This window comes from Haliotis rufescens, unplaced genomic scaffold, assembly GCF_023055435.1.
Source record: "Haliotis rufescens isolate VD_foot unplaced genomic scaffold, xgHalRufe1.0.p SCAF_7, whole genome shotgun sequence".
Lineage (NCBI taxonomy): Eukaryota > Metazoa > Mollusca > Gastropoda > Lepetellida > Haliotidae > Haliotis > Haliotis rufescens.
The window spans coordinates 30,670,006-30,690,035 of record NW_025964361.1 but is presented as its reverse complement, the minus strand read 5'-3'; the positions used below and the strand labels follow the sequence as shown (position 1 = coordinate 30,690,035).

At 41.2% G+C, this 20,030-nt stretch overlaps 3 protein-coding genes across 3 annotated transcripts; all 3 read right to left on the bottom strand.

The window, feature by feature from the left end:
• Positions 1-1,643: 1,643 nt before the first annotated feature.
• On the bottom strand, positions 1,644-4,384 carry LOC124148090 (macrophage mannose receptor 1-like). Its single transcript, XM_046519028.2, has 3 exons — positions 3,968-4,384; positions 3,428-3,595; positions 1,644-1,958 (listed from the first exon to the last, which is right to left on the bottom strand). Exons 1-3 carry the CDS (start codon positions 4,365-4,367, stop codon positions 1,720-1,722), a joined length of 807 nt encoding a protein of 268 aa, XP_046374984.2. The 5' UTR covers positions 4,368-4,384; the 3' UTR covers positions 1,644-1,719.
• A 5,034-nt stretch (positions 4,385-9,418) lies between these two features.
• On the bottom strand, positions 9,419-11,657 carry LOC124148089 (macrophage mannose receptor 1-like). Its single transcript, XM_046519027.2, has 3 exons — positions 11,204-11,657; positions 10,304-10,471; positions 9,419-9,738 (listed from the first exon to the last, which is right to left on the bottom strand). Exons 1-3 carry the CDS (start codon positions 11,613-11,615, stop codon positions 9,497-9,499), a joined length of 822 nt encoding a protein of 273 aa, XP_046374983.2. The 5' UTR covers positions 11,616-11,657; the 3' UTR covers positions 9,419-9,496.
• A 4,159-nt stretch (positions 11,658-15,816) lies between these two features.
• LOC124148088 (low affinity immunoglobulin epsilon Fc receptor-like) lies at positions 15,817-19,042 on the bottom strand. The gene is made up of 3 exons (XM_046519026.2): positions 18,599-19,042; positions 18,311-18,478; positions 15,817-16,731 (listed from the first exon to the last, which is right to left on the bottom strand). Exons 1-3 carry the CDS (start codon positions 19,014-19,016, stop codon positions 16,493-16,495), a joined length of 825 nt encoding a protein of 274 aa, XP_046374982.1. The 5' UTR covers positions 19,017-19,042; the 3' UTR covers positions 15,817-16,492.
• Between the last annotated feature and the right edge of the window lie 988 nt (positions 19,043-20,030).

Sequence of the window (20,030 nt, the reverse complement as noted above, 5' to 3'; positions counted from 1 at the left end):
TTTCCTGATTTGTCACCCTAGGGACAACTGCGTGTAAACCCTGACTGCCAAAAAGTAACCCTGTGAGCTAGTGAATAACTCTCACTCTAGGTATGCCAGAATAAACTTCCCGAGCAGTTCCCCTGAACACATTTTGCAACAACATGGTCCACTGATTTTGAGGTCATTACAAACTGTTAGGCACCTTTCCAAAATGCGTAAAATAAATGTTTCACATCACGTTCAGTGAAAGGTGGGGCAAGTCTAATCTGCTTGGAAAGATCAAACAATCAAACACCTGTACGGTGAGAGAGACCATTCTGTAATTCAAGTTGTTTGGCCTAATTTCTTTTTAGCTGCCAATCTCAAGTCTTTATTCTGAGATTTTATTTCTTTTAGCCAAAATTCTCTCTTCGGTCTCTCTTTTTCTGCTTCAATTCTTAAAAACCGAATTTCGTTTTTCATAGCCATGTTTATTCTTTCAAATTCTAATCTCTTTTAAGGCCAAACATAAGTCTTTTTCTTCAAGCAATGCCAAAGCAACATCATCCAAAATTTCTTCCCCAACCATGCAAGTTATCAAAATTTTCGTGACATCGACCTTAATCCTACATATTTTGATGTCAAGTTGGTAATATTGGGCCAAGTCGACCCGTTCAGACGTTTTGAAAACAGAGACGTGTTCCGTAGATGGTTGGCTAACAAACCCCTCTACGCTAAACATCACAGTGATTGTTGGCTTCATATTGAAATGTTTATCCGATAATTAGACATATACGTAACTTGTAAAAAATTATATTTCGATCCAAGACGAGCCCCTAATTACGTGTCGATTCCCAAATTGAAACAATTAGTTAACCCAGAAATCTGTATATAAAATAATTTAGTGCGAAACCATCAACCAATCCACAATTGGTATACAATTGGAAATCTGGTGTGATAAGTGATCTTCACACAACCACTAGTTTTGATGTAATGTGAGATAAAATGTGAGATGATGCAGAACAAAAGGACGATATCACATGTCATCATAAAAATGTCGATTAACACTTTCTCAATTTGGATACTTAACCGCAAAAGTCAAATTTTTTTTTTCGTGCAATGCACAAAATAATTGTGAAAAGAAATGTATTCAAACGTAACATTGAAGAAACACTGTTCACCTTTTACGTCATTCATTTTGAGCACATCACAGGAACGCAGTCGAAGTGCGTACATTTCCCCCTTGTCCATCCTTCATAAGGAACCATTTTAAAACGCACTCGACTTTGAAAGAAAACTTGTTTCGATTAACTGAACTCCAGAGAGGCGAAGCCATTTGGATGATACAGGCCAGATCAACGTCAACTGCAGTGGCGAGGAACTTTGGATGCCATGTGTCTACCATCACCAGACAGGTCGCAAGGCATCAACAGACAGGTAGTGTCCGGCCTCGTTTTTTTCTCTTTGGTCTTAACGTTATCCGTATGTTATAAACAACTTCCGTTTCTTTTGCGTTTTAGTGTGGATAAAATTATTACACGAGTTTGTGTGTCATTCTGGTTTTATGAACTCCATGTAAATGAAATCGTTATGCGTTTCTTTAACTTGGTAGATCCTCTATTGATATACGACCATGTTGTAGGATCGAAATAACGCATGCAAATAGAAATAGCAACAATACGGAAAACGAAATAGTTTTATGTGCTTTAGCTTTAAAGTACAAAACATCCCCTGAAGAGAGGATCGTCCGCTCTTTCTCTAGGCTGCATCCTTCTCACAGATGTAGTAGAAGTCATAATCACTTCCTCCATCCCCCCACGTGTAAGCATAGTTATATGTTGTAATGAATGCTTTGCAGACCCCATCCATACAGTTTGGTTCCCCTCTCGACCAGTCAGTGAATCCCACCTCAGTGCCGTCAGCCCACGTGTACTTTCCGACTGCATACCTCATCCCCATCCAGAAATAAGCCCCAGTCTTCTGGTCAGGTGGGTAGTCTGTAATTACACATAACTGATCGTAATATATTCATTTTAATAAATATCGTCATGCTCATGTGATCGACGTTCAAGTCTAACAGCAGTTCACGTGGTAATGCCTTTCATAATTGCGGTTGATGAAATTAGTTCCACAATTGTTTTAGGCACAAGTGAGTTGGGATTAACGCTTCTTTCAACAGTAATTTCGTTCGTGTACCGATGGGCAGCTTCTTATACTTTGGTCAAACCCACGAGCGGGGCTATTGTACTAACAAATCATAACTCACGATTGTAATCGGAGCCTACTTGAGATTCGAACCCACGGCAACCCTGGTACGGCAACCGGACGTAACTCAGCTTAATGAAATGTAGCACCTTTAGAATACAGAACCACAACTCGCGACCTTCGGATTGTTAGCCCGACAGCTAACCGACTGAGCTGAGCCCACACAATGTGTGAGTTAGTGAGTTGGGTTTAACGCCGCTTTTAACAGTATTCCAGTTATATCGCGGCGTGTCGGCTTAATGTGGGAGGAAAGCCCGAAGTGATGCCGTTTACCACTTCGGTGAAACCCACGAGCACGGGTATGGTGCTGACAAACCTAGAAACATAACACAATCATAGGTTTCTGGCGTGCCCAAGGGACGCAACCTCGACGTCCACACAATGAAACTAGTCATGCCAACGACGTTACGGTCGAATGTTACGGGTAGGCATTGTCTCGTGACTTCCGTCGACGGACATTTACGGGTGATCATGATGCCATTTCGCACACTCGTCCCTTTCCATAATTCACAAGATACCGAATGGTGAGGAATGCGTCGATATGGCGCGAAATGAAAACGACTCCAGGCGTCAGACGTGGATGTGTTCAGTGCCAATATAATATATCTAAAAAACTGCATTCCTGAACATAATCCTGAAAATTAATTAATAAAAAAATATACGTATATTAGTTCCCATTTATAATCATTTTAGACGTATGACTTTAGAAAAACGAAATAAAAAATATAATGATAATAAAAGTGCTTTCACTATAAAACGCGCCATATGTACAGCAGGCTATATTTAGTTAACAAATATTCAAACTCTCAACATTGCTAGGCTTATTCAGTGACATTGCGTGCAGACATGATAGATCACTGAGAGGAGCTTATGGACATTCGATGACCCCTGACATTTCAGAGCATTGTTTCGCCTGTGATGGGAACAAAATTGTACAAATAACGTCACGGGGTGACGTGTTTGAATAATTTGTGGTACTGTATCCTAAGGGTAGGCCATTTTTGTGATGGGAAGGATTTCGAAGGAATGGGGGCATTTTTTAGTTATTTAATTATCTCCCCTCGTCTAAATACACGAAAGGGAGGCTGAAGGGTCACGGATTGAACTATAATACCATAAGCAGACATATCCTCGTGTCATACATGAACAAATGAGAAGACAACTTCGTCAACTTGCATTAGGACATGACGTCCGTACTTACATTCCTTTATTTGAGCCAACAGAAAGTCGTTCTCAGCTTGTGTATTGATAGAGACGAGGTCGGCCCCCATGATACGACATCTACTTCTTGCAGAACCCCAGCTGGTTTTATCCAATTCCAGTATGTAGCAGTGGTCTTCAAATCTCACAAAACCAGTTGAACACAACACTACAAAATAACACTAATGTTCTTTCACATTTTGACAATAAATCGAATTGACATAATTTGAGAACACAGATAGAGAAACTACAATGCAGAGAAGGAATAGCAAAGTAAGTTACAGAAATGAGTACACAGACATCCCCACTGAATGGTGATGTCAAATGTTGAAGTCAATGTTCAATACACAAGAATAACTAACATGTTTTATTGTCACACCATACAATTACTATACGTCAAATTTCACAGTTTATTTTTTGTGTACATTTGTCCTTTAGGCGTATGTTCACTACGTCATTAAATATATTTGCTTACACACGGCCATCTTGAATTATTGTCCATATGAGTGTTTAAATATTGTATACACAATATATACCTTACCTGGTTTTGCTGTAGTTGTCGTCGTCGTAGAGGTGGTGGTGGTGGTGTTTGCGACCGTGATAGGGGTTGCTGTAATAACTGAGCATTGTGAGAGAGCAGCCTCGAGTTTCTGAACGCCCTCATATGAAAAATCCACCTTCTCCTCCATCACACGCTGTCGTGCCTTTTCAACAGCAACCTCATTCTTTAGGAGCTCAAATCGCTTAAACTGAGACTTAAATTCCTCTTTTATTTCTTCCTTCAACTCTTTTATCACACCCGAGCGGACGCGACTTTCGTTTTCTTTTAGCCTCAGAATGCATGAATCTGTGTCGTTTTGTTTGTGTTCTGTGGCATCAAGACTCACGATTAGCATCAAGTAAAAAACTGCAGCTACAGCGTGGAGCTTAGCACTCGTCATCGTGACTACTCTGTGAAGCTGTGGTGTCCAAATGTCAGTTTGAGTGTATGCTGTTATAAGGGAGGGAAATATCTAATTATAGGAAGTCGTTGATTATTTTAAGTACTTTTAGATGACAGCACTTACCCATGCCATTACGCTTCGAATGTTCAGAGCTTCAGCCGTTTAACGCCGCTTTGAACAGTGTTCCGGTTATATCAAGGCGTGACCAGGCGGGTAGTCTGACATAACACATAACTGATCACAATACACCCATTGTACAAAATATCGCCACGTTCAATTCTAACAGCAGTTCACATGGGCATGGCTTTCATAATTGCAGATTATGGAATTAGTGATTTGGTGATATGTGATTAATGCTTCATTTAACAGTAGTTTCGTTCTAGCACCAATTGAAAGCCTCATAGACGTTGTAATTCCCATGAGCACGGATATGGTACTAACAAATCATTACCAACGATCGTAATCGGGGCGAACATATGATATGAGTTATTTACATATCTCCTCTTTTTCGAAATACACCAACGGGAGGTTAAAGGGACACGGATTAAACTATGAAACTAGAAGTAGACACATGCTCTTTTAAGTCATAGGAACACATGAAAAGACAGCTTCGTCAACTTGCATCAGGACATGACTGCCGTACTTACATTCCTTACCACCAGAAAGTGGTTCTCAGTTGGTTGGTTGCTTTGTTGTTTAACGTCGCACTCAGCAATATTCCAGCTACATGACGGCGGTCTGTAAATAATCGAGTCTGGACCAGACAATCCAGTGATTGATATCATGAGCATCGATCCACGCAATTGGGATCGATGACATGCATCAACCAAGTCAGTGAGCCTGACCACCCGATCCCGTTACTCGCCTTTTACGACAAGCATAGTCGCCTTTTACGGCAAGCATGTGGTTCTCAGTAATTTAGTTACACAATTAAGAGGCCCTTCGTCTTTAAGGAGATAGTATCATATATATATATATATATATATATATATATATATATATATATATATTTACTTAAGCTGCTAAGCATTTATTACATAGAACGTGGTTTGAGAAAACAGATTTGGGAACAGTGTAGTTACCTTGCGGTTAAGGGCTGTTTAGGTGATAATAATAATTACAACAATAATGATTATGTTACATGTTCTTTGTGGCGAGAACAAGGTTTAAGATTTGTGTGGATCTCCCAAACTACAGTGGAGAAAACTGCCCTTTAAGAAAGAACCTGTCAATATGTACTTACACATTATGACATTGCATACATGTTGAATTATTGTCCACCTGAGCAAAATAGTTGTATAAAAAGCAAAAAAGGTGGTACAGGTTTGAACCCCCTCTGAAAACATTCGCCCAAATGTAACATGACCACAACCACAACGCACATTTTCGAACGCAGCTTTCCAAATCATGCATTGTTGAAAACGTGCAAAACGTGATTTTGAGACATTGGTCCAAATGCACGTGCGTGATTGTGGCATAAATACCGCCGTTGGACAGAGCAGGCATTCAGGTAGCAAAAAAACACCAAGAATATGCCCGGACTTACACACGCGCAACGAGACAGAGTGATCGGTATGGCCAATATGGGGACTACTCAACGTCAGATAGCCAGAACTATCAACTGCTCCCAGACCACCATCAGCAAGTTGATAATCCGCTACCAACAGACAGGACAGACTCAAGACCGGCCAAGATCGGGAAGACCGAGTGTGTCAACACCGGCCGAAGACCGCTACATCCGGCAGATTCACCCCCGAAACAGATGTGTGACGGCGACGTCAACGGCGGCAACAGCACTAGGGCATGCCATCAGCAGACGAACAGTCCTTCGACGACTTCGTACGGCTGGTATATGAGCCTACCGACCCTTCTGTGGAATGGCCTTGACCTGTCTACACCGCAAACGCAGACTGCAATGGGCACGAACTGTACGTCGGTGGCAGCGACGTGACTGGGCGAGAGTGCTCTTTACAGATGAAAGTCAGTTCTGTCTGTTCAGGAACGATGGCAGAGTTCGAGTTTTTCGACGAAGGGGAGAGCGACTGGCGCCAAATTGCATTAGAGAAGTTCACCCGTTTGGAGGTGGAGGCGTCATGGTATGGGGAGGCATTTGTGTCCAGATTACAACACGGCTGGTTATCATCCGAGGAAACCTGAACGCTCAGCGATGAGACCTGTTGTGGTGCCCTTTATTCAACATCAGCCAAGAGGATTAATTTTGCAACAAGACAACGCAAGGCCTCACACCGCCCTAGTTGTTCAAGATTACCTGAACAACGTTAACGTCAACGTATTGCCCTGGCCACCTTGTTCTCCAGACATGAACCCCATTGAACATCTCTGTGATCATCTTGATCGTCAGCTGAGACAACATGTACCGCCTCCAGCGAACCGACAGGAACTTGAACAGACTCTATTGAACTTATGGAACAGGATTCCTGTTGACGTTATATTTTTATCCGCCGACTGACGACGTCAATGAGGAGGCGTGTGTTGGCGTGCATGGATGCCCAGGGTGGTCACACTGGCTATTGATGACGTGTTACCTGACTACTGTGTCATTAATGGACTCTTCATGCACTTTTTCAATGAACTCTGATTTGTGTAATTTTTAATTTGGACCCCTTGACTCTTTCTTTGTGTATTGCGGAGAATGCAATATCGGCATTACAATGCATTAACATTCTAATTCATGGAAAATGATTTTTGTTTATGAATTAATCATCATAAATCTCACATATGCCTTTGTTTTCGGTGTTTGGTCAAGTGAAGTCGGTGAAAACTTTCTTTTGCCCGGTAGTTTAGTAATGTGGTTGTAGTAGTGGTGTTTGCGACTGTGATATGGGTTGCTGTAATCACCGTGCACGGTGAGAGAGCAGCCTCGGGTTTCTGTAGTCCCTCATATGACAAAGTCAAAGGCAAAGTCACCTTCTCTGTCAACCGCTGTCTCTCCACAGCAACCCCATTCTTCAGGAGCTTGTGTTGAGACTTTAATTCCTCTTTCATCTCTTCCTTCAACTGTTTTATCACTTTCGCGCGAACGTGACATTCGTTCTATTTTACCCTCAGAATGCACGAATCTGTGTCGTTTGGTGATGTTCCATGGCATCAAGGCTCACTAGCAACATCATGTATAATACTTCAGCTTGGAGTTCAGCACTCGTTATCGCAAATACTATATATAGCTGTGGTGTAACCTTCTGCACCCCATAGTCTTGGTTAAAGCGTGAGTTTCGTTGTGGAATATGAGGGACGATAGAAGTAATGATATGAGATTGTAAATGATATCAAATATTTTTAGATGACAGCTTTATCATCCTGTACTGTCATGACCGGCTGTTCCGCCAAACGTCTCCCCCCATAGAACATGCATGGGATGAGATGTATCGAAGCCCACGACAGGTCTAGAACCAGCTCATTTGGGCTGATCTTTGGTTGACATTTGAAACCTCATTCCCCAGGCTGTTTTCCATCATCTAGTGTCTTCAACGTACCTACGCTGACTCGCTGCAGCAACGCAGTAACTCTTCGAAGTAACTCTTCCCGATCTTATCTTTAAAATCGACTTATTTAACTACATCAAACAACATCGATAATTTTCTTACAACGGTTGTGTTAGGAGACCAATGCAAATATACTGACAGTTTTATTGAAATTCATGTTATGTTAATTTATGTTTCACTGGGGGGTTTTCCGAATACCGTTGATGACACATACATGTACATACCATATTGATAAAATATTTCCTCCTGGAAACTGTTAAAAATGAAAGCATGTTGCAAATATATTACAACTGTCCATATGTACACCAGTACTACTTACTTTATGGAGGTATTATTGATACCCCGATATTCCTTGCAAAACCTTCACGGTAAAGAGTTAGGTAGATGTGTTCAATAGTGTACTGTGACAGAGATGTTCATGCTTTATTTTTGATGTAATGAGTCAGAGTGTCACCTTGTCGTAATATGTTGTAGATCAACGGATTGTTAATCACGTGATTACACTATTAACCTTAACTATCACAGGAATGAAATCCAGCCACTGTGAATGAAGGTGTGTATTGTGATATTTGTAATGACTTCAAATTTGACTTACTCACCCTACCTTTGTCAATTAGTATGAGATTCCCAAAGCCACAGTCAATGATCTTCTCTACTGGTACCAACCAAAGCGAGCTCTGAGACCGTCAACATCACGACAAGTCACTGTACCATTAACCAGCACAGCTAACTACGGAGACAGATCTCTCGCCATTACTGTGGCATGGACTAAACATCTAAAACTAGTTCTCTTCTGCAGAACCTTTGACTAAGCGCCTTTGAGCAAATGCTGGAACCCGGCACTGTATAACTATGAAGTTTGTCATTATTTATTCATTATTCCATCTCTTTGGGGATGAAAATGATGAGCCCACGAATTCGAATTTAAATGCTATACCATGAAACAATTATCAAAATGTTGACAAGATTTTGTATGTCTACCAAAGAACCCACATTTCGTCCAAATTATTCTCTTATCCTCTCATAACATTATTTTTATTATCGTTACAACTAACAGAAAATCCGTCGAAAGTCTGTGTGTGTGTGTTTGTGTGTGTGTTTGTGTGTGTGTTTGTGTGTGTGTGTGTGTGTGTGTGTGTGTGTGTGTGTGTGTGTGTGCGTTCGTGCGTCAGCAAGCTTGAGTATGTATAAGCAGGGACACCATACAAAGACATATAGACTCCCTGGTAGAAGTAACAATTCGGAAAAATATATATATATTTTTTGACGTTTTCCACATATTGTTGACGTTATATGCCATGATGTAAAGCAAGATGATGATATCACATGCTATCATCAGTGATGACGATTGACACTGTTTGTTTCTCGATTTGGGTCAGCATAGAAGAATAAGCATAATGCGTGGATGCTAATGAAACGACCACACGAGTGTGTGTGTCATTCTGATTTCACGAACACTATGTAAAGGAAATTGGTGGGAGTTTCGTAAAAATTGTATTGACATACAACCATGGAATAAAGTATGCAAATAGAAATAACATTACAGAAAACTAAATAGTTTTATTTGCCTTAGCTTTACAGTACAAAACACTCCCTGAAGAGAGGTATCTTCCGTTCCTTTCTCTAGGCAACATCCTTCTCACAGATAGAGTAGAAGTCATAACTACTTCGGGCATCCTCCCACTTGTATGCATAGTCGTATGTTGTAATGAATGCTTTGCAGTTCCCATCCATACAGTTTGGTTCCCCTGCCGAAAGCCAGTCAGTGAAGCCCACCTCAGTGCCGTCAGGCCACGTGTACTTTCCGCCAACATGCATCATTCCCATCCAGAAATAAGCATTAGTCTTCTGGTCAGGCGGGAAGTCTGAAATTACATATAACCGATCTCAACATATTCTTTTTACAAATATATGAAAGCTCCTTTGATCGACGTTCAAGTCTAACAGCGGCTCAAGTGGTAATGCCTTTCATAATTGCAGTTGATGAAATAAGTTGCCCTATTGTTTCAGGCACAAGTTAGTTAGTGATATGGGATTAACGCTTCTTTCAACAATAATTTCGTTCTCGTACCGATTGGCAGCTTCTTAACCTTTGGTGAAACCCACGAGCGCGGATATGGTACTAACAAATCATAACTAACGATCGCGAACATGAGATTCGAACCCAGGATCAGCACATCCTAACACAGCAACTGGACGCAACTCAGTTTAATGAATTGAGCCAACTTAGACAACTGGGCCACCTGTGCGTCTTCTAAGTCCCAGAAAATGTCCAGTATTTAATTTTAGGGATAGGAAGGATTGAGAAGGAATTCGGGCATTTTGGATTGAACTGTGAAAACATAAGACGACATATGGTCTGGCCATACAGAGGAACAAATGAAAACACAACTTCGTCAACTTGCATTAGGACATGACGTCCGTACTTACATTCCTTTATTTGAGCCAACAGAAAGTCGTTCTCAGCTTGTGTATTGATAGAGACGAGGTCGGCACCCATGATACGACATCTACTTCTTGCAGAAGCCCAGCTGGTTTTATCCAGTTCCAGTATGTAGCAGTGGTCTTCAAATCTCACAAAACCAGCTGCACACAAATCTACAAAATGAAATTAAGTTTCTTTCACCTTTCCACAATAAATGGGATTGACATAATTAGAGAAGACAGATGGAGAAGCTACAGGGTAGAGAAGGAATAGCAAAGTAAATTTCAGAAAGTAAATTTCAGAAATGTATAAACAGACATTCCCTCTGCATGTTAATTAAATAACACAATGATGCATATATAACTGACTGTGCATAGGGCCACAACTGTATTTCATCATGATTACCCTGATACTATTGGCTGTCGCAGTGGTACCTAAAAGTCAAATTTGAAGTCATTACAAATATCACAATACACAACAAAATATAACATGACTTGTTGTCACATCATACAATTACTAAATATCAAATTTCGCATTGTTTAATTTTTGTGTACATTTGTCCTTTAATGTCACAGTGAACAGAAGCCTTAAGACATTTGCTAACACACGACCATCTTGAATTATTGTTCCATATGTGCGCTTAATTATTGGTTGGTTGGTTGCTTTGTTGTTTAACGCCGCACTGGACCAGACAATCCAGTGATTAATATCATGAGCATCGATCCACGCAATTGGGATCGATGACATGCATCATCCAAGTCAGCGAGCCTGACCAAACGATCCCGTTAGTCGCCTTTTACGACAAGCAGAGTCACCTTTTACGGCAAGCATTGGTTGCTGAAGACCTATTCTACCCCGGATCTTTACGGGTCGCTTAATTATTGTATACACAATATGTACCTTACCTGGTTTTGCTGTAGTTGTCGTCGTCGTCGTAGTGGTGGTGGTGGTGGTGGTGGTGGTGTTTGCGACCGTGATAGGAGTTGCTGTAATCACTGTGCATTGTGAGAGAGCAGACTCGAGTTTCTGAACGCCCTCATATGAAAAATCCACCTTCTCCTCCATCACACGCTGTCGTGCCTTTTCAACAGCAACCTCATTCTTTAGGAGCTCAAATCGCTTAAACTGAGACTTAAATACCTCTTTTATTTCTTCCTTCAACTCTTTTATCACATCCGAGCGGACGCGACTTTCGTTCTCTTTTAGCCTCAGAATGCATGAATCTGTGTCATTTTGTTTGTGTTCTGTGGCATCTAGGCTCGCTATCAACATCAAGTATAAAACAACGGCTGCAGAGTGGAGCTTAGCACTCGTCATCGCGACTACTCTGTGAAGCTGTGGTGTCCAAATGTCAGTTTGTGTGTATGCTTTTATACGGGAGGGATATATCTAATTACAGGAAGTCGTTTATTATGTAAGTAATTTTAGATGACAGCATTCACCCAGGTCATTATTGTGGGCAATACAGTGTTTCGCAGTTGGCCATTTACTGGCGTTAAATATCACTTTAGAATATTGTAATTCTTTTAAATGGAAGGACACAAACACGTTACCCTGCTACGTGTCGAATGTACATAGCGTCAACTATTTAACGCCGCTTTGAACAGTATTCCAGTTTTATCTCGGCATGGCCAGTCGGGTAGTCTTTAACTGATCACAACATATCCATTTGAAAATATCTTCATGTTCCTTTTATAGACGCTCAAGTCTAACAGCAGTTCACAATGGGAATGACCTTCGTAAGTGTAGATTATGGAACTAATGAGTTGGTGATAAGCGATGTACGCCTACATTAACAGTATCTTTGTTATAGAACCTATAGAAGCTTCTTAGACGTTATGAAACCCATGAGCGCGGATATAGTACTAACACGTCACAACTAACGATTAAAATGTGACTCAAGTTCTTCTCTTTTTCGAAATACAAACAAAAAAGGCTGAAAGGTCACGGACTGAACTGTGAAACCATAAGCAGACATAAGGTCTGGCCATACAGAGGGACACATGAAAAGACAGCTTCGTCAACTTGCATAAGGCCATGACGTCCGTACTTACATTCCTATATTTTCGCCATCAGAAAGTCGTTCTCAGCTTCTGTATGATAGACACGAGGTCGGCACTCAGCTTCTTGCAGAGCCCCAGTTTGGGGTTTTATCCAGTTCTAGTATGTAGCAGTGGTCTTCAAATCTCACGAAACCAGCACTACTAAATGAAGCTATTTTTATTTCACCTTACCTTTCACAATAAATCGGATTGACATGATAAGAGTGCCCACTTTGGGCAATATTCCAGCAATATCCCAGCGGGGGACATCAGTAATGAGCTTCACACATTGTACCCGACCACCGCCATAATTAGAGAAGATATAGAGAGAAGCTACACGACAGAGAAGGAATAGCAAATAAATTTCAGTAATATATACACCGACATCCAACTGAATATTAATTAAATGACACAATGATACATGCAAAACTATGCAGAGGGCCAGAATTACGCTTGGTCGTTCGTTCGAGGTAGGACCCCACACTCGCATTAATTTGCATGATGGCATGCCGATTTAGCCTATATCTGGATATAAGCTGCGTGTCATCTTGCGTGTCCAGCCGACTCCTGTCACGGAATATTTTCTTCCCGGAATGTGTTAGGGTTGATTGCTTTTCTCTGTCGAGAAGTCCGAGCAATAGGTAGGACGCCATGATGGATACCTAAGACAGGTTTACGACAGGTCAGACCCCGTCTTAGTTTTTGTCTTAAACTTAAGATAACTTAGCGCTTAGACAGCTTCGAGAATAGACTTAGCTAAGACGTTTTTCGCTATGACACATTTACGCCAGTCTTATCGCTAAGACAGCTTCGTGAAAAGACCGCCAGAATTATACTTCATCAAGACTTCCGTGATATCATTGGGAGTCGCAGCGGTACATGAAGTTGATTCTTCATACACAACCAAACATACCACAATTACTACATATCAATTTTCACATTGTTTAATTGTTATGTATATTCGTCTTTAAATGACATCTTAATGACATTAATGTTACTTGCTTACACACGACCATCTTATTGTCCATTTGGGCATTTCGAGGGCATTGTGTTTAAATGTTGCACACACTATATGTGCCTGCTGTGTCGTTTTGTTCTTGTTCTACGGCATCAAGGCTCACTATCATCATCAAGTGTAAAACTATAACTACAGTGTGGACCTGAGCACTCGTCAAGGCGACTACCCTGTGAAGCTGTGGTTTTGGTATAGAGATGCAATAGCCTGGGTCGAAATGTCATTACCGTGGGCAAAATACAGTGTCTCATTTGGGCCCCATCTACCCCGTTGTGACTTGGGAATAGCGTGATTGTTTTAAATGGTATAACACAAAACACTTCCCCTGGTGCCCTTGGAATGTTCACAGCCAAGTGTGTTACGTATAATGGTGCATTTATTTTTCATCGGTTAACATATTTACGCCCAATGAATTTAGCTTTACGCATAAAACCACCACCTTTACTCGTAAAAAATCGCTGTACGCGTAAAATAACTAGTCTAGCTAACGACTAGCTTCACATGTACAAGGCAGCTTTAGGCGTAAAAGGTGCGTTACGCATTAACTGAACATGAATTTCCTATTGGTCAGTGTTTCTGAGTGAAGTATTTCGTTTTACCGTAACTTTACCATCTTCTGACCCTATTCGCTGACCAAAAGCTGACGATTCTAGCGTCAATCTCACTAAAATCAGATCTAAGTTCTCGCTGCCGCTAAACAAAGATCTGAGGTCATCCCATTACGGGTCACGTCAGAACGACCTTTCGCGAACTTTGACCGACCACTGAAACGAAGAACAAGAAGTCGACATCATCCAATTAGAAAGCAGCTTTCTCGAGCTTAACGGCACTTGTTTCAACCGGGCGACTTCCATTTCAGAATACGCTTGAAAAATATGTTGACACAGTTCTCGATTAAAATTTTGAAAACTGAACAAAAGAACAATCCGGAATGTCTAATATGTGGTTACGATTGTATGGCAGTGCTTCCCACGTACTGTGCAACCCCTCCTCCGTTCAAATGTTTATCCTAAGGAAGCGAGAGACAGACGATAATTTTGACGGAATCAGTCGTACGGGCCGTAACTGTCGTTCGGAATACCCCGTTTTAACGTTTTCGAGGTTGCATGTTTAGAAATCACATTCCGACTGCCACTTTCATGATCTGGTAAGCGACGCTTTGATTGGTCGGATGAAAGGTCGTTCTGACGTGACCCTTATGGGATGTCCTCAGATCTTTGTTTAGCGATAGCGAGAACTAAGATTTGATTTTAATGAGATTGTTCTAGCTTTCGATCTGAAGATACATGTGTAAGTAAGTACCCTACTGTTTAATTCACGTTTACCAAAGAAAACCAACCGAGATCAACCAAACTATGGAATTCCCAAGTTGTCAACGCTACCATTTGCCACGGTATGGCCTAAGCTCACCTTGGTCAAACTTTATGGTTACTGTGTACATTAACACACAGTTTATTTGCTCTCTGGTGTTATTTTTGCTAGGCCTGTGTAATGTATTTGCAATCAATAAATCTAACAATTAAGTAACACATTGAATTGGAATTGTGTATGCCTTTTTTAGGTTTTCCGTAATTCCAAAACTCAATTGTGGTTTTCACTCATTGTGTACGAACTCGGATCATCGTGGGCGTCAATGAAGTCATTAAACATTAAGTGGATGTGATTATGTTTAGTCATGACCGTCCACGAGGACAATTGCCATGTAATTGGTTATGTCCGTTCTTTCCGGTTAATGTAAGTGCCCTTTAGTGACAAAAATCTTTAAAAAAATTTTTTACATAAATTGTTTATGCCCATGCTCGTTCCCGTGTTTGTCTCATTTTAATGTCCATGTGTGGTGTGTTTGTGTGTGCGCATTTCTGCGTCTGAATTCGCTGTCCATGTTGTTCCACGTGCGAGTGCATGTGGCACTATTGTTTTCATTGTCATTCACCCACTCTTGTCTTTGGCTAACACAGTATTTCTATGTGCTACATTCACACTGCATGTTACACCTATATTGGTCAAATTTCAAGACAAGCGTCCATTGGTCGTGAGTGAGGAGGTTTTAACACTGCTTTGAACAGTATTTCCGTTATGTCAGTGTGTCAGCTTGATCACCAGACACATCACCAAAATCACCCATTCTGTAGAAATTACACGCACATTACGATAGGTGGTTAAGGCGATTTGTAACCAGAAAGACGTACACCCGTGTGAATACCCACAAGACATGTATGTGTGGAGCAGGACGCTTCACCGCTTGTGTTACCGACACATTGACATTCAATATACCAAAACATCGGCCAATTTCTTTGTTTGATTGTTTGTTTGTTGTTTAACGCAGAACTCCATCAATATGCGAACAGCCTGTATATAATAGAGTCTGGACCAGACAATCAAGTGTTTGACACCATGAACATCGGTCCACAAATTTGGGATACGATGACACGCATCAGCGAGCATGACCACCCGATCCCGTTAGACGCCTCTTACGACAAGCATGGTTTGCTGAAGCCCACTTCTAACCCGAATCTTCATGGGTCCTTTATCTGCTGCCTTTGAAAGTGATATTCGCTGAGCTCTTTCCTATCATTCATGAAATCATCCTACAGACACAGGAGAACAGTTCATAACAAGTGCCGATCAAGGTGTAGTCACCATGTAGGTCTAGCACATGGCTTCATATTACAACGTGATATGTGTGCATGCGGTGTATTATCTGCGTCCCACAATGAAGTTGGCAAACGAGATGCACTGTTGAAAACAATTTGTGATCAGATCCCTGCTCCACACGTTTACGCCACACCCTTCGGACTTGCTTTCGGACGGCACTCGGAGCAGGAAAACGTGACAACACCGCTGGACACTGGACGTTTCCGTCAACAACGATACTCGTCGAAATATCAACAACACCTAAAATTCAATTTCTTTTTCTTTAGCCTTAAGCACAAAACACCCACTGAAGAGAAGAACCTTCCTCTGGGACGCATCCTTCTAATATAGCGTTGCCATTTGCTACAGCTCTAAGTACAATAGACACATCCCTTTCCATGGCCACAAGAAATCTGTGCGACAAGCAAAGTCGATTGTCCGAATCCGACTGCATCTTGAGCATGTGTTTATGATTTACTATAGAGGAACCTTCTGCTCCTTCTCTAGGCTGCATCCTTCTCACAAATAGAAAAGTGTACATACTTCTTTTGTCCACCACTCCACTTGTAGGTTGAACGATACGTTGTAATATATGCCTTACACGGTTCGCCCTTACAGGAAGGTAACGGCGATGGAATCCAGTCAGTGAAGCCCACCTCAGTGCCATCAGCCCACATGTTCTTTCCGCCTACATAGATCATCCCAAGCCAGAATATATATCCTCCGGTTCCCGGTGGGAAATCTGGAATTACGAACGACTGGTAACGGATATGGTAATTACAAGGCTCGGTGCCAATCGGAAATTCGAACTAATGGCCAGCGTATCCTACAGCCAAATCAGCACAACAAACTGTGGTGCCTTCGACAACTGGACCATGTGTAACCCTAAGGGTTTAATGATTGAACAAAGTTTTGAGAGAAATCGTTAAAGTGTAGTCAACATGTCCAACGTTTTTAAAGCTTTACGAAATACTGATAAAACAACCACTGACTAAGAATCAAGTGACTCTCTCCGGAAAATTGTGGATTAAAAGTTATTGATGCAGTCGAAAAGATTCATTATATGACTGTAGGAAGTTTCTTGGTGTTAAGCCTTGCACTCCAAATGTTATCGTCTACGGTAAATGTGAACGATGCCCACTGTACATAGACGCTCACATAAAGGCTATTAAAATGGTTTAAATTACTAAAGATGCTAAATTACAGATTTCCAAAGGAATGTTACAATATCTTATTACACTACGATCATCAGGGTAAATTTAATTGACGGGGATAGGCTATTTGACCATTATTTAAAGATATCAGAGCAACGATATACCTAAAGCTCAGGTGAAACTTCTTGACCGAAATTGCCTTGTTTTGATTTGACAATCCAGGCAGAAATTCCTATTTCTACTTTTAAGCACACAGAAACAGATTAGCAGGGAGGGGTGCACAACTAGTGCCCATAAGGCTGTCTATCTCTTGCCCATTCCTTTTTCTTTCAATTATCTCATCTTGACGCAAGGAAGGCCATAAACTCACGGTGACGGTGAACAGTTGAAATATGTTAGTAAGAGCGACACAATCGTGGATTCCAATTATGCCAAAAGTATGCGTTAATGTTTGTTTCGCTTGTATAACGCCGCACTTAAAAATACACCAGTTATATGGCGGTGATCTGTAAATAATCTAGGATGGACAAGACAATCCAGTGATTGCATCATGCACATCGACCTACGCAATAAGAGTCGATGGCATGCATCAACCTAGTCAGCAAGCCAAACAACTCAATCCCAGTAGACGCCTCTCACAATTCAAACTCGGATCTACATGTGTTCATGAATCACTATCAATTTTGAAGTATTCATATTTTGTTGGTGGATTTATTGTCTTTTGAGAAGCATTCAGTACACAGAAGCTTCATTCGATACATGATAAATTGAAACACCTCTACTTGCATTATGTCTGGTGTAAGTAGTGGTGATTCAATTTATCATGTATCGAATGAAGCTTCTGCCTACTGGATACTTCAATACATGATAAATTGAAACGCCACTACCTGCATTATGTCTTGGACCCGTGAAGATCCGGATAGAATAGGTCTTCAGCAACCCATGCTTGTCGTAAGAGGCGACTAATGGGATCGGGTGGTCAGACTCGCTGACTTGATTTGATGCATGTTATCGTATCCCGTAGGTCGATCTTCATGATATCAATCATTGGATTTTCTGGTCGAGACTCGATTACTAACAGACCACCGTCATATAGCTGGAATATTGCTGAGTGCGGCTTTCAACAACATACAAACCAAACCATTATGTCTTGATGCCAGTACTTACATTTCTTTATTGCTGAGACCAGAAAGTCGTTCTCAGCTTGTGTATTGATGGAGACGAGGTCGGCACCCATGATACGACATGTAGTTCTTGCAGTAGTCCAGTTGTTTTCTTCCAGTGACAGTAAGTAGCAGTGGTCTTCAAATCTCACAAACCCACCTGGACACGACACTACGGAACGAAATAATATGTAACTTCTTATTGAGAGGCAGACAAATATATAATATGTGCCATCTGAAACACGTCATAAGGGGGTTGCTTTTCATTGTTCACCTGTAATACAAGACTAACCTGGTTTTACTGACGTGTTTGTCATCGTGGACTTCCCTATCCGACATGTCGTAGAAGTTGCAACAACAAGCACGGTGCACTCTAAGAGAGCAGCCTCGAGAACTCGAACCTCATTTGACAAATCCACTTCCCCCTGTCGTTGTGCCCTCTTATTCCTTGAGAGTTGAAATCGCTTGAACTGCGACTTCACTTCGTTTTTCATCTCTTCCCTCATCTCTCTTGCCACTTCGACGCGAACGCGACTTTCGTTTTCTTTTATTCTTAGCATGCAGGAATCTGTGTCATTATGTTTTTGTTCTACCATATCAAGGCCCGTTATTAACATCAAGTAAAACACGGTAGCTACAGCGCGGAGCTTAGCAATCGTCATCGTGACTTGTTTAAACTGCAGTGCTAACAACCTACAGTCAATAGTCATGTTCAATGTGTCAGAATAGGGGACGATAGAACTAATGACAGGAAGCAGTAAATTGCCTAAAGTAGTTTCATCTGTCACATTGAACTATTAAACTTTGAAGCCAGAGAACAACTAGTCTTGATCATTTGCGGAAACACAGATTCCATTGGGTTCAAAAGTCAAAACAGCAGTGAAAACCCTATAAATAAACTGCTGACACCAGGCGACGTACGATACCTGTACCACGTATTGAATGCAAAGCGTTTTAACTGTTGTTAATTAGACATTGGCGCACATGGTGTACAGAGAGAAGCCATTCATCAATCATTCCTAATTTTATCCCTGTATCTTTGACAATATCTGTTTTCATGGATTTCCTGCAAAAAACGAAACAACACGATCAGTTAATGTGATAATTGTTTGGCAAAATTAATTTATATAATGCTTCTACGGCTCAGCAAGTTACTTTGATGTTGGTTGTTGGTTTGTTGTTTTACGCCGCACTCAGCAATATTCCTGCTATATGACGGCGGTCTGTAAATAATCGAGTCTGGACCAGAGAATCCAGTGATTGATAACATGAGCAACGATCCACGCAATTGGGATCGATGACATGCTTCAACCAAGTCAGTGAACCTGACCACCCGATCCCGTTAGTCGCCTCTTACGACAAGCATACTTGCTTAAGACCTACTCTACACCGGATCTTCACGGGTCATTGTTATGTAGAGAACAGCTTCACAGAACAGGAACTATGTACAGATGTTATTATTGAAGGTATTAGGAACGCCAAAAGGGTTAACGAAATGGAGAGCCAATCAGGCGTGATGAGCTGGATGTTTACACAGATGAAGAGACAAGAAATCGTTGCAAAAATAAATATGTTGCTATTCACGAGGAAACGTTTACGTTTTCATATTTTCCCTTGAACATATCAACAGCTCTTAATTAACAAGTGTATATTATATAGGCCTTTATCCTCACTATCCAGTCATCCATAGTTTCAACTCTACACTATGATTTGAAACTTCCTGT

What these genes read in the sequence shown, in the direction of transcription:
- LOC124148090 (XM_046519028.2), bottom strand. Translation starts at nt 4,367, where the DNA reads ATGACGAGTGCTAAGCTCCACGCTGTAGCTGCAGTTTTTTACTTGATG. An exon ending in GACAACTACAGCAAAACCAG is followed by an intron (nt 3,596 to 3,967) that starts GTAAGGTATATA and finishes GTTATTTTGTAG; the next exon opens with TGTTGTGTTCAACTGGTTTT. An exon ending in GTTGGCTCAAATAAAGGAAT is followed by an intron (nt 1,959 to 3,427) that starts GTAAGTACGGAC and finishes GTGTAATTACAG; the next exon opens with ACTACCCACCTGACCAGAAG.
- LOC124148089 (XM_046519027.2), bottom strand. Translation starts at nt 11,615, where the DNA reads ATGACGAGTGCTAAGCTCCACTCTGCAGCCGTTGTTTTATACTTGATG. An exon ending in GACAACTACAGCAAAACCAG is followed by an intron (nt 10,472 to 11,203) that starts GTAAGGTACATA and finishes TTCATTTTGTAG; the next exon opens with ATTTGTGTGCAGCTGGTTTT. An exon ending in GTTGGCTCAAATAAAGGAAT is followed by an intron (nt 9,739 to 10,303) that starts GTAAGTACGGAC and finishes ATGTAATTTCAG; the next exon opens with ACTTCCCGCCTGACCAGAAG.
- LOC124148088 (XM_046519026.2), bottom strand. Translation starts at nt 19,016, where the DNA reads ATGACTATTGACTGTAGGTTGTTAGCACTGCAGTTTAAACAAGTCACG. An exon ending in AAACACGTCAGTAAAACCAG is followed by an intron (nt 18,479 to 18,598) that starts GTTAGTCTTGTA and finishes TTCGTTCCGTAG; the next exon opens with TGTCGTGTCCAGGTGGGTTT. An exon ending in GGTCTCAGCAATAAAGAAAT is followed by an intron (nt 16,732 to 18,310) that starts GTAAGTACTGGC and finishes TCGTAATTCCAG; the next exon opens with ATTTCCCACCGGGAACCGGA.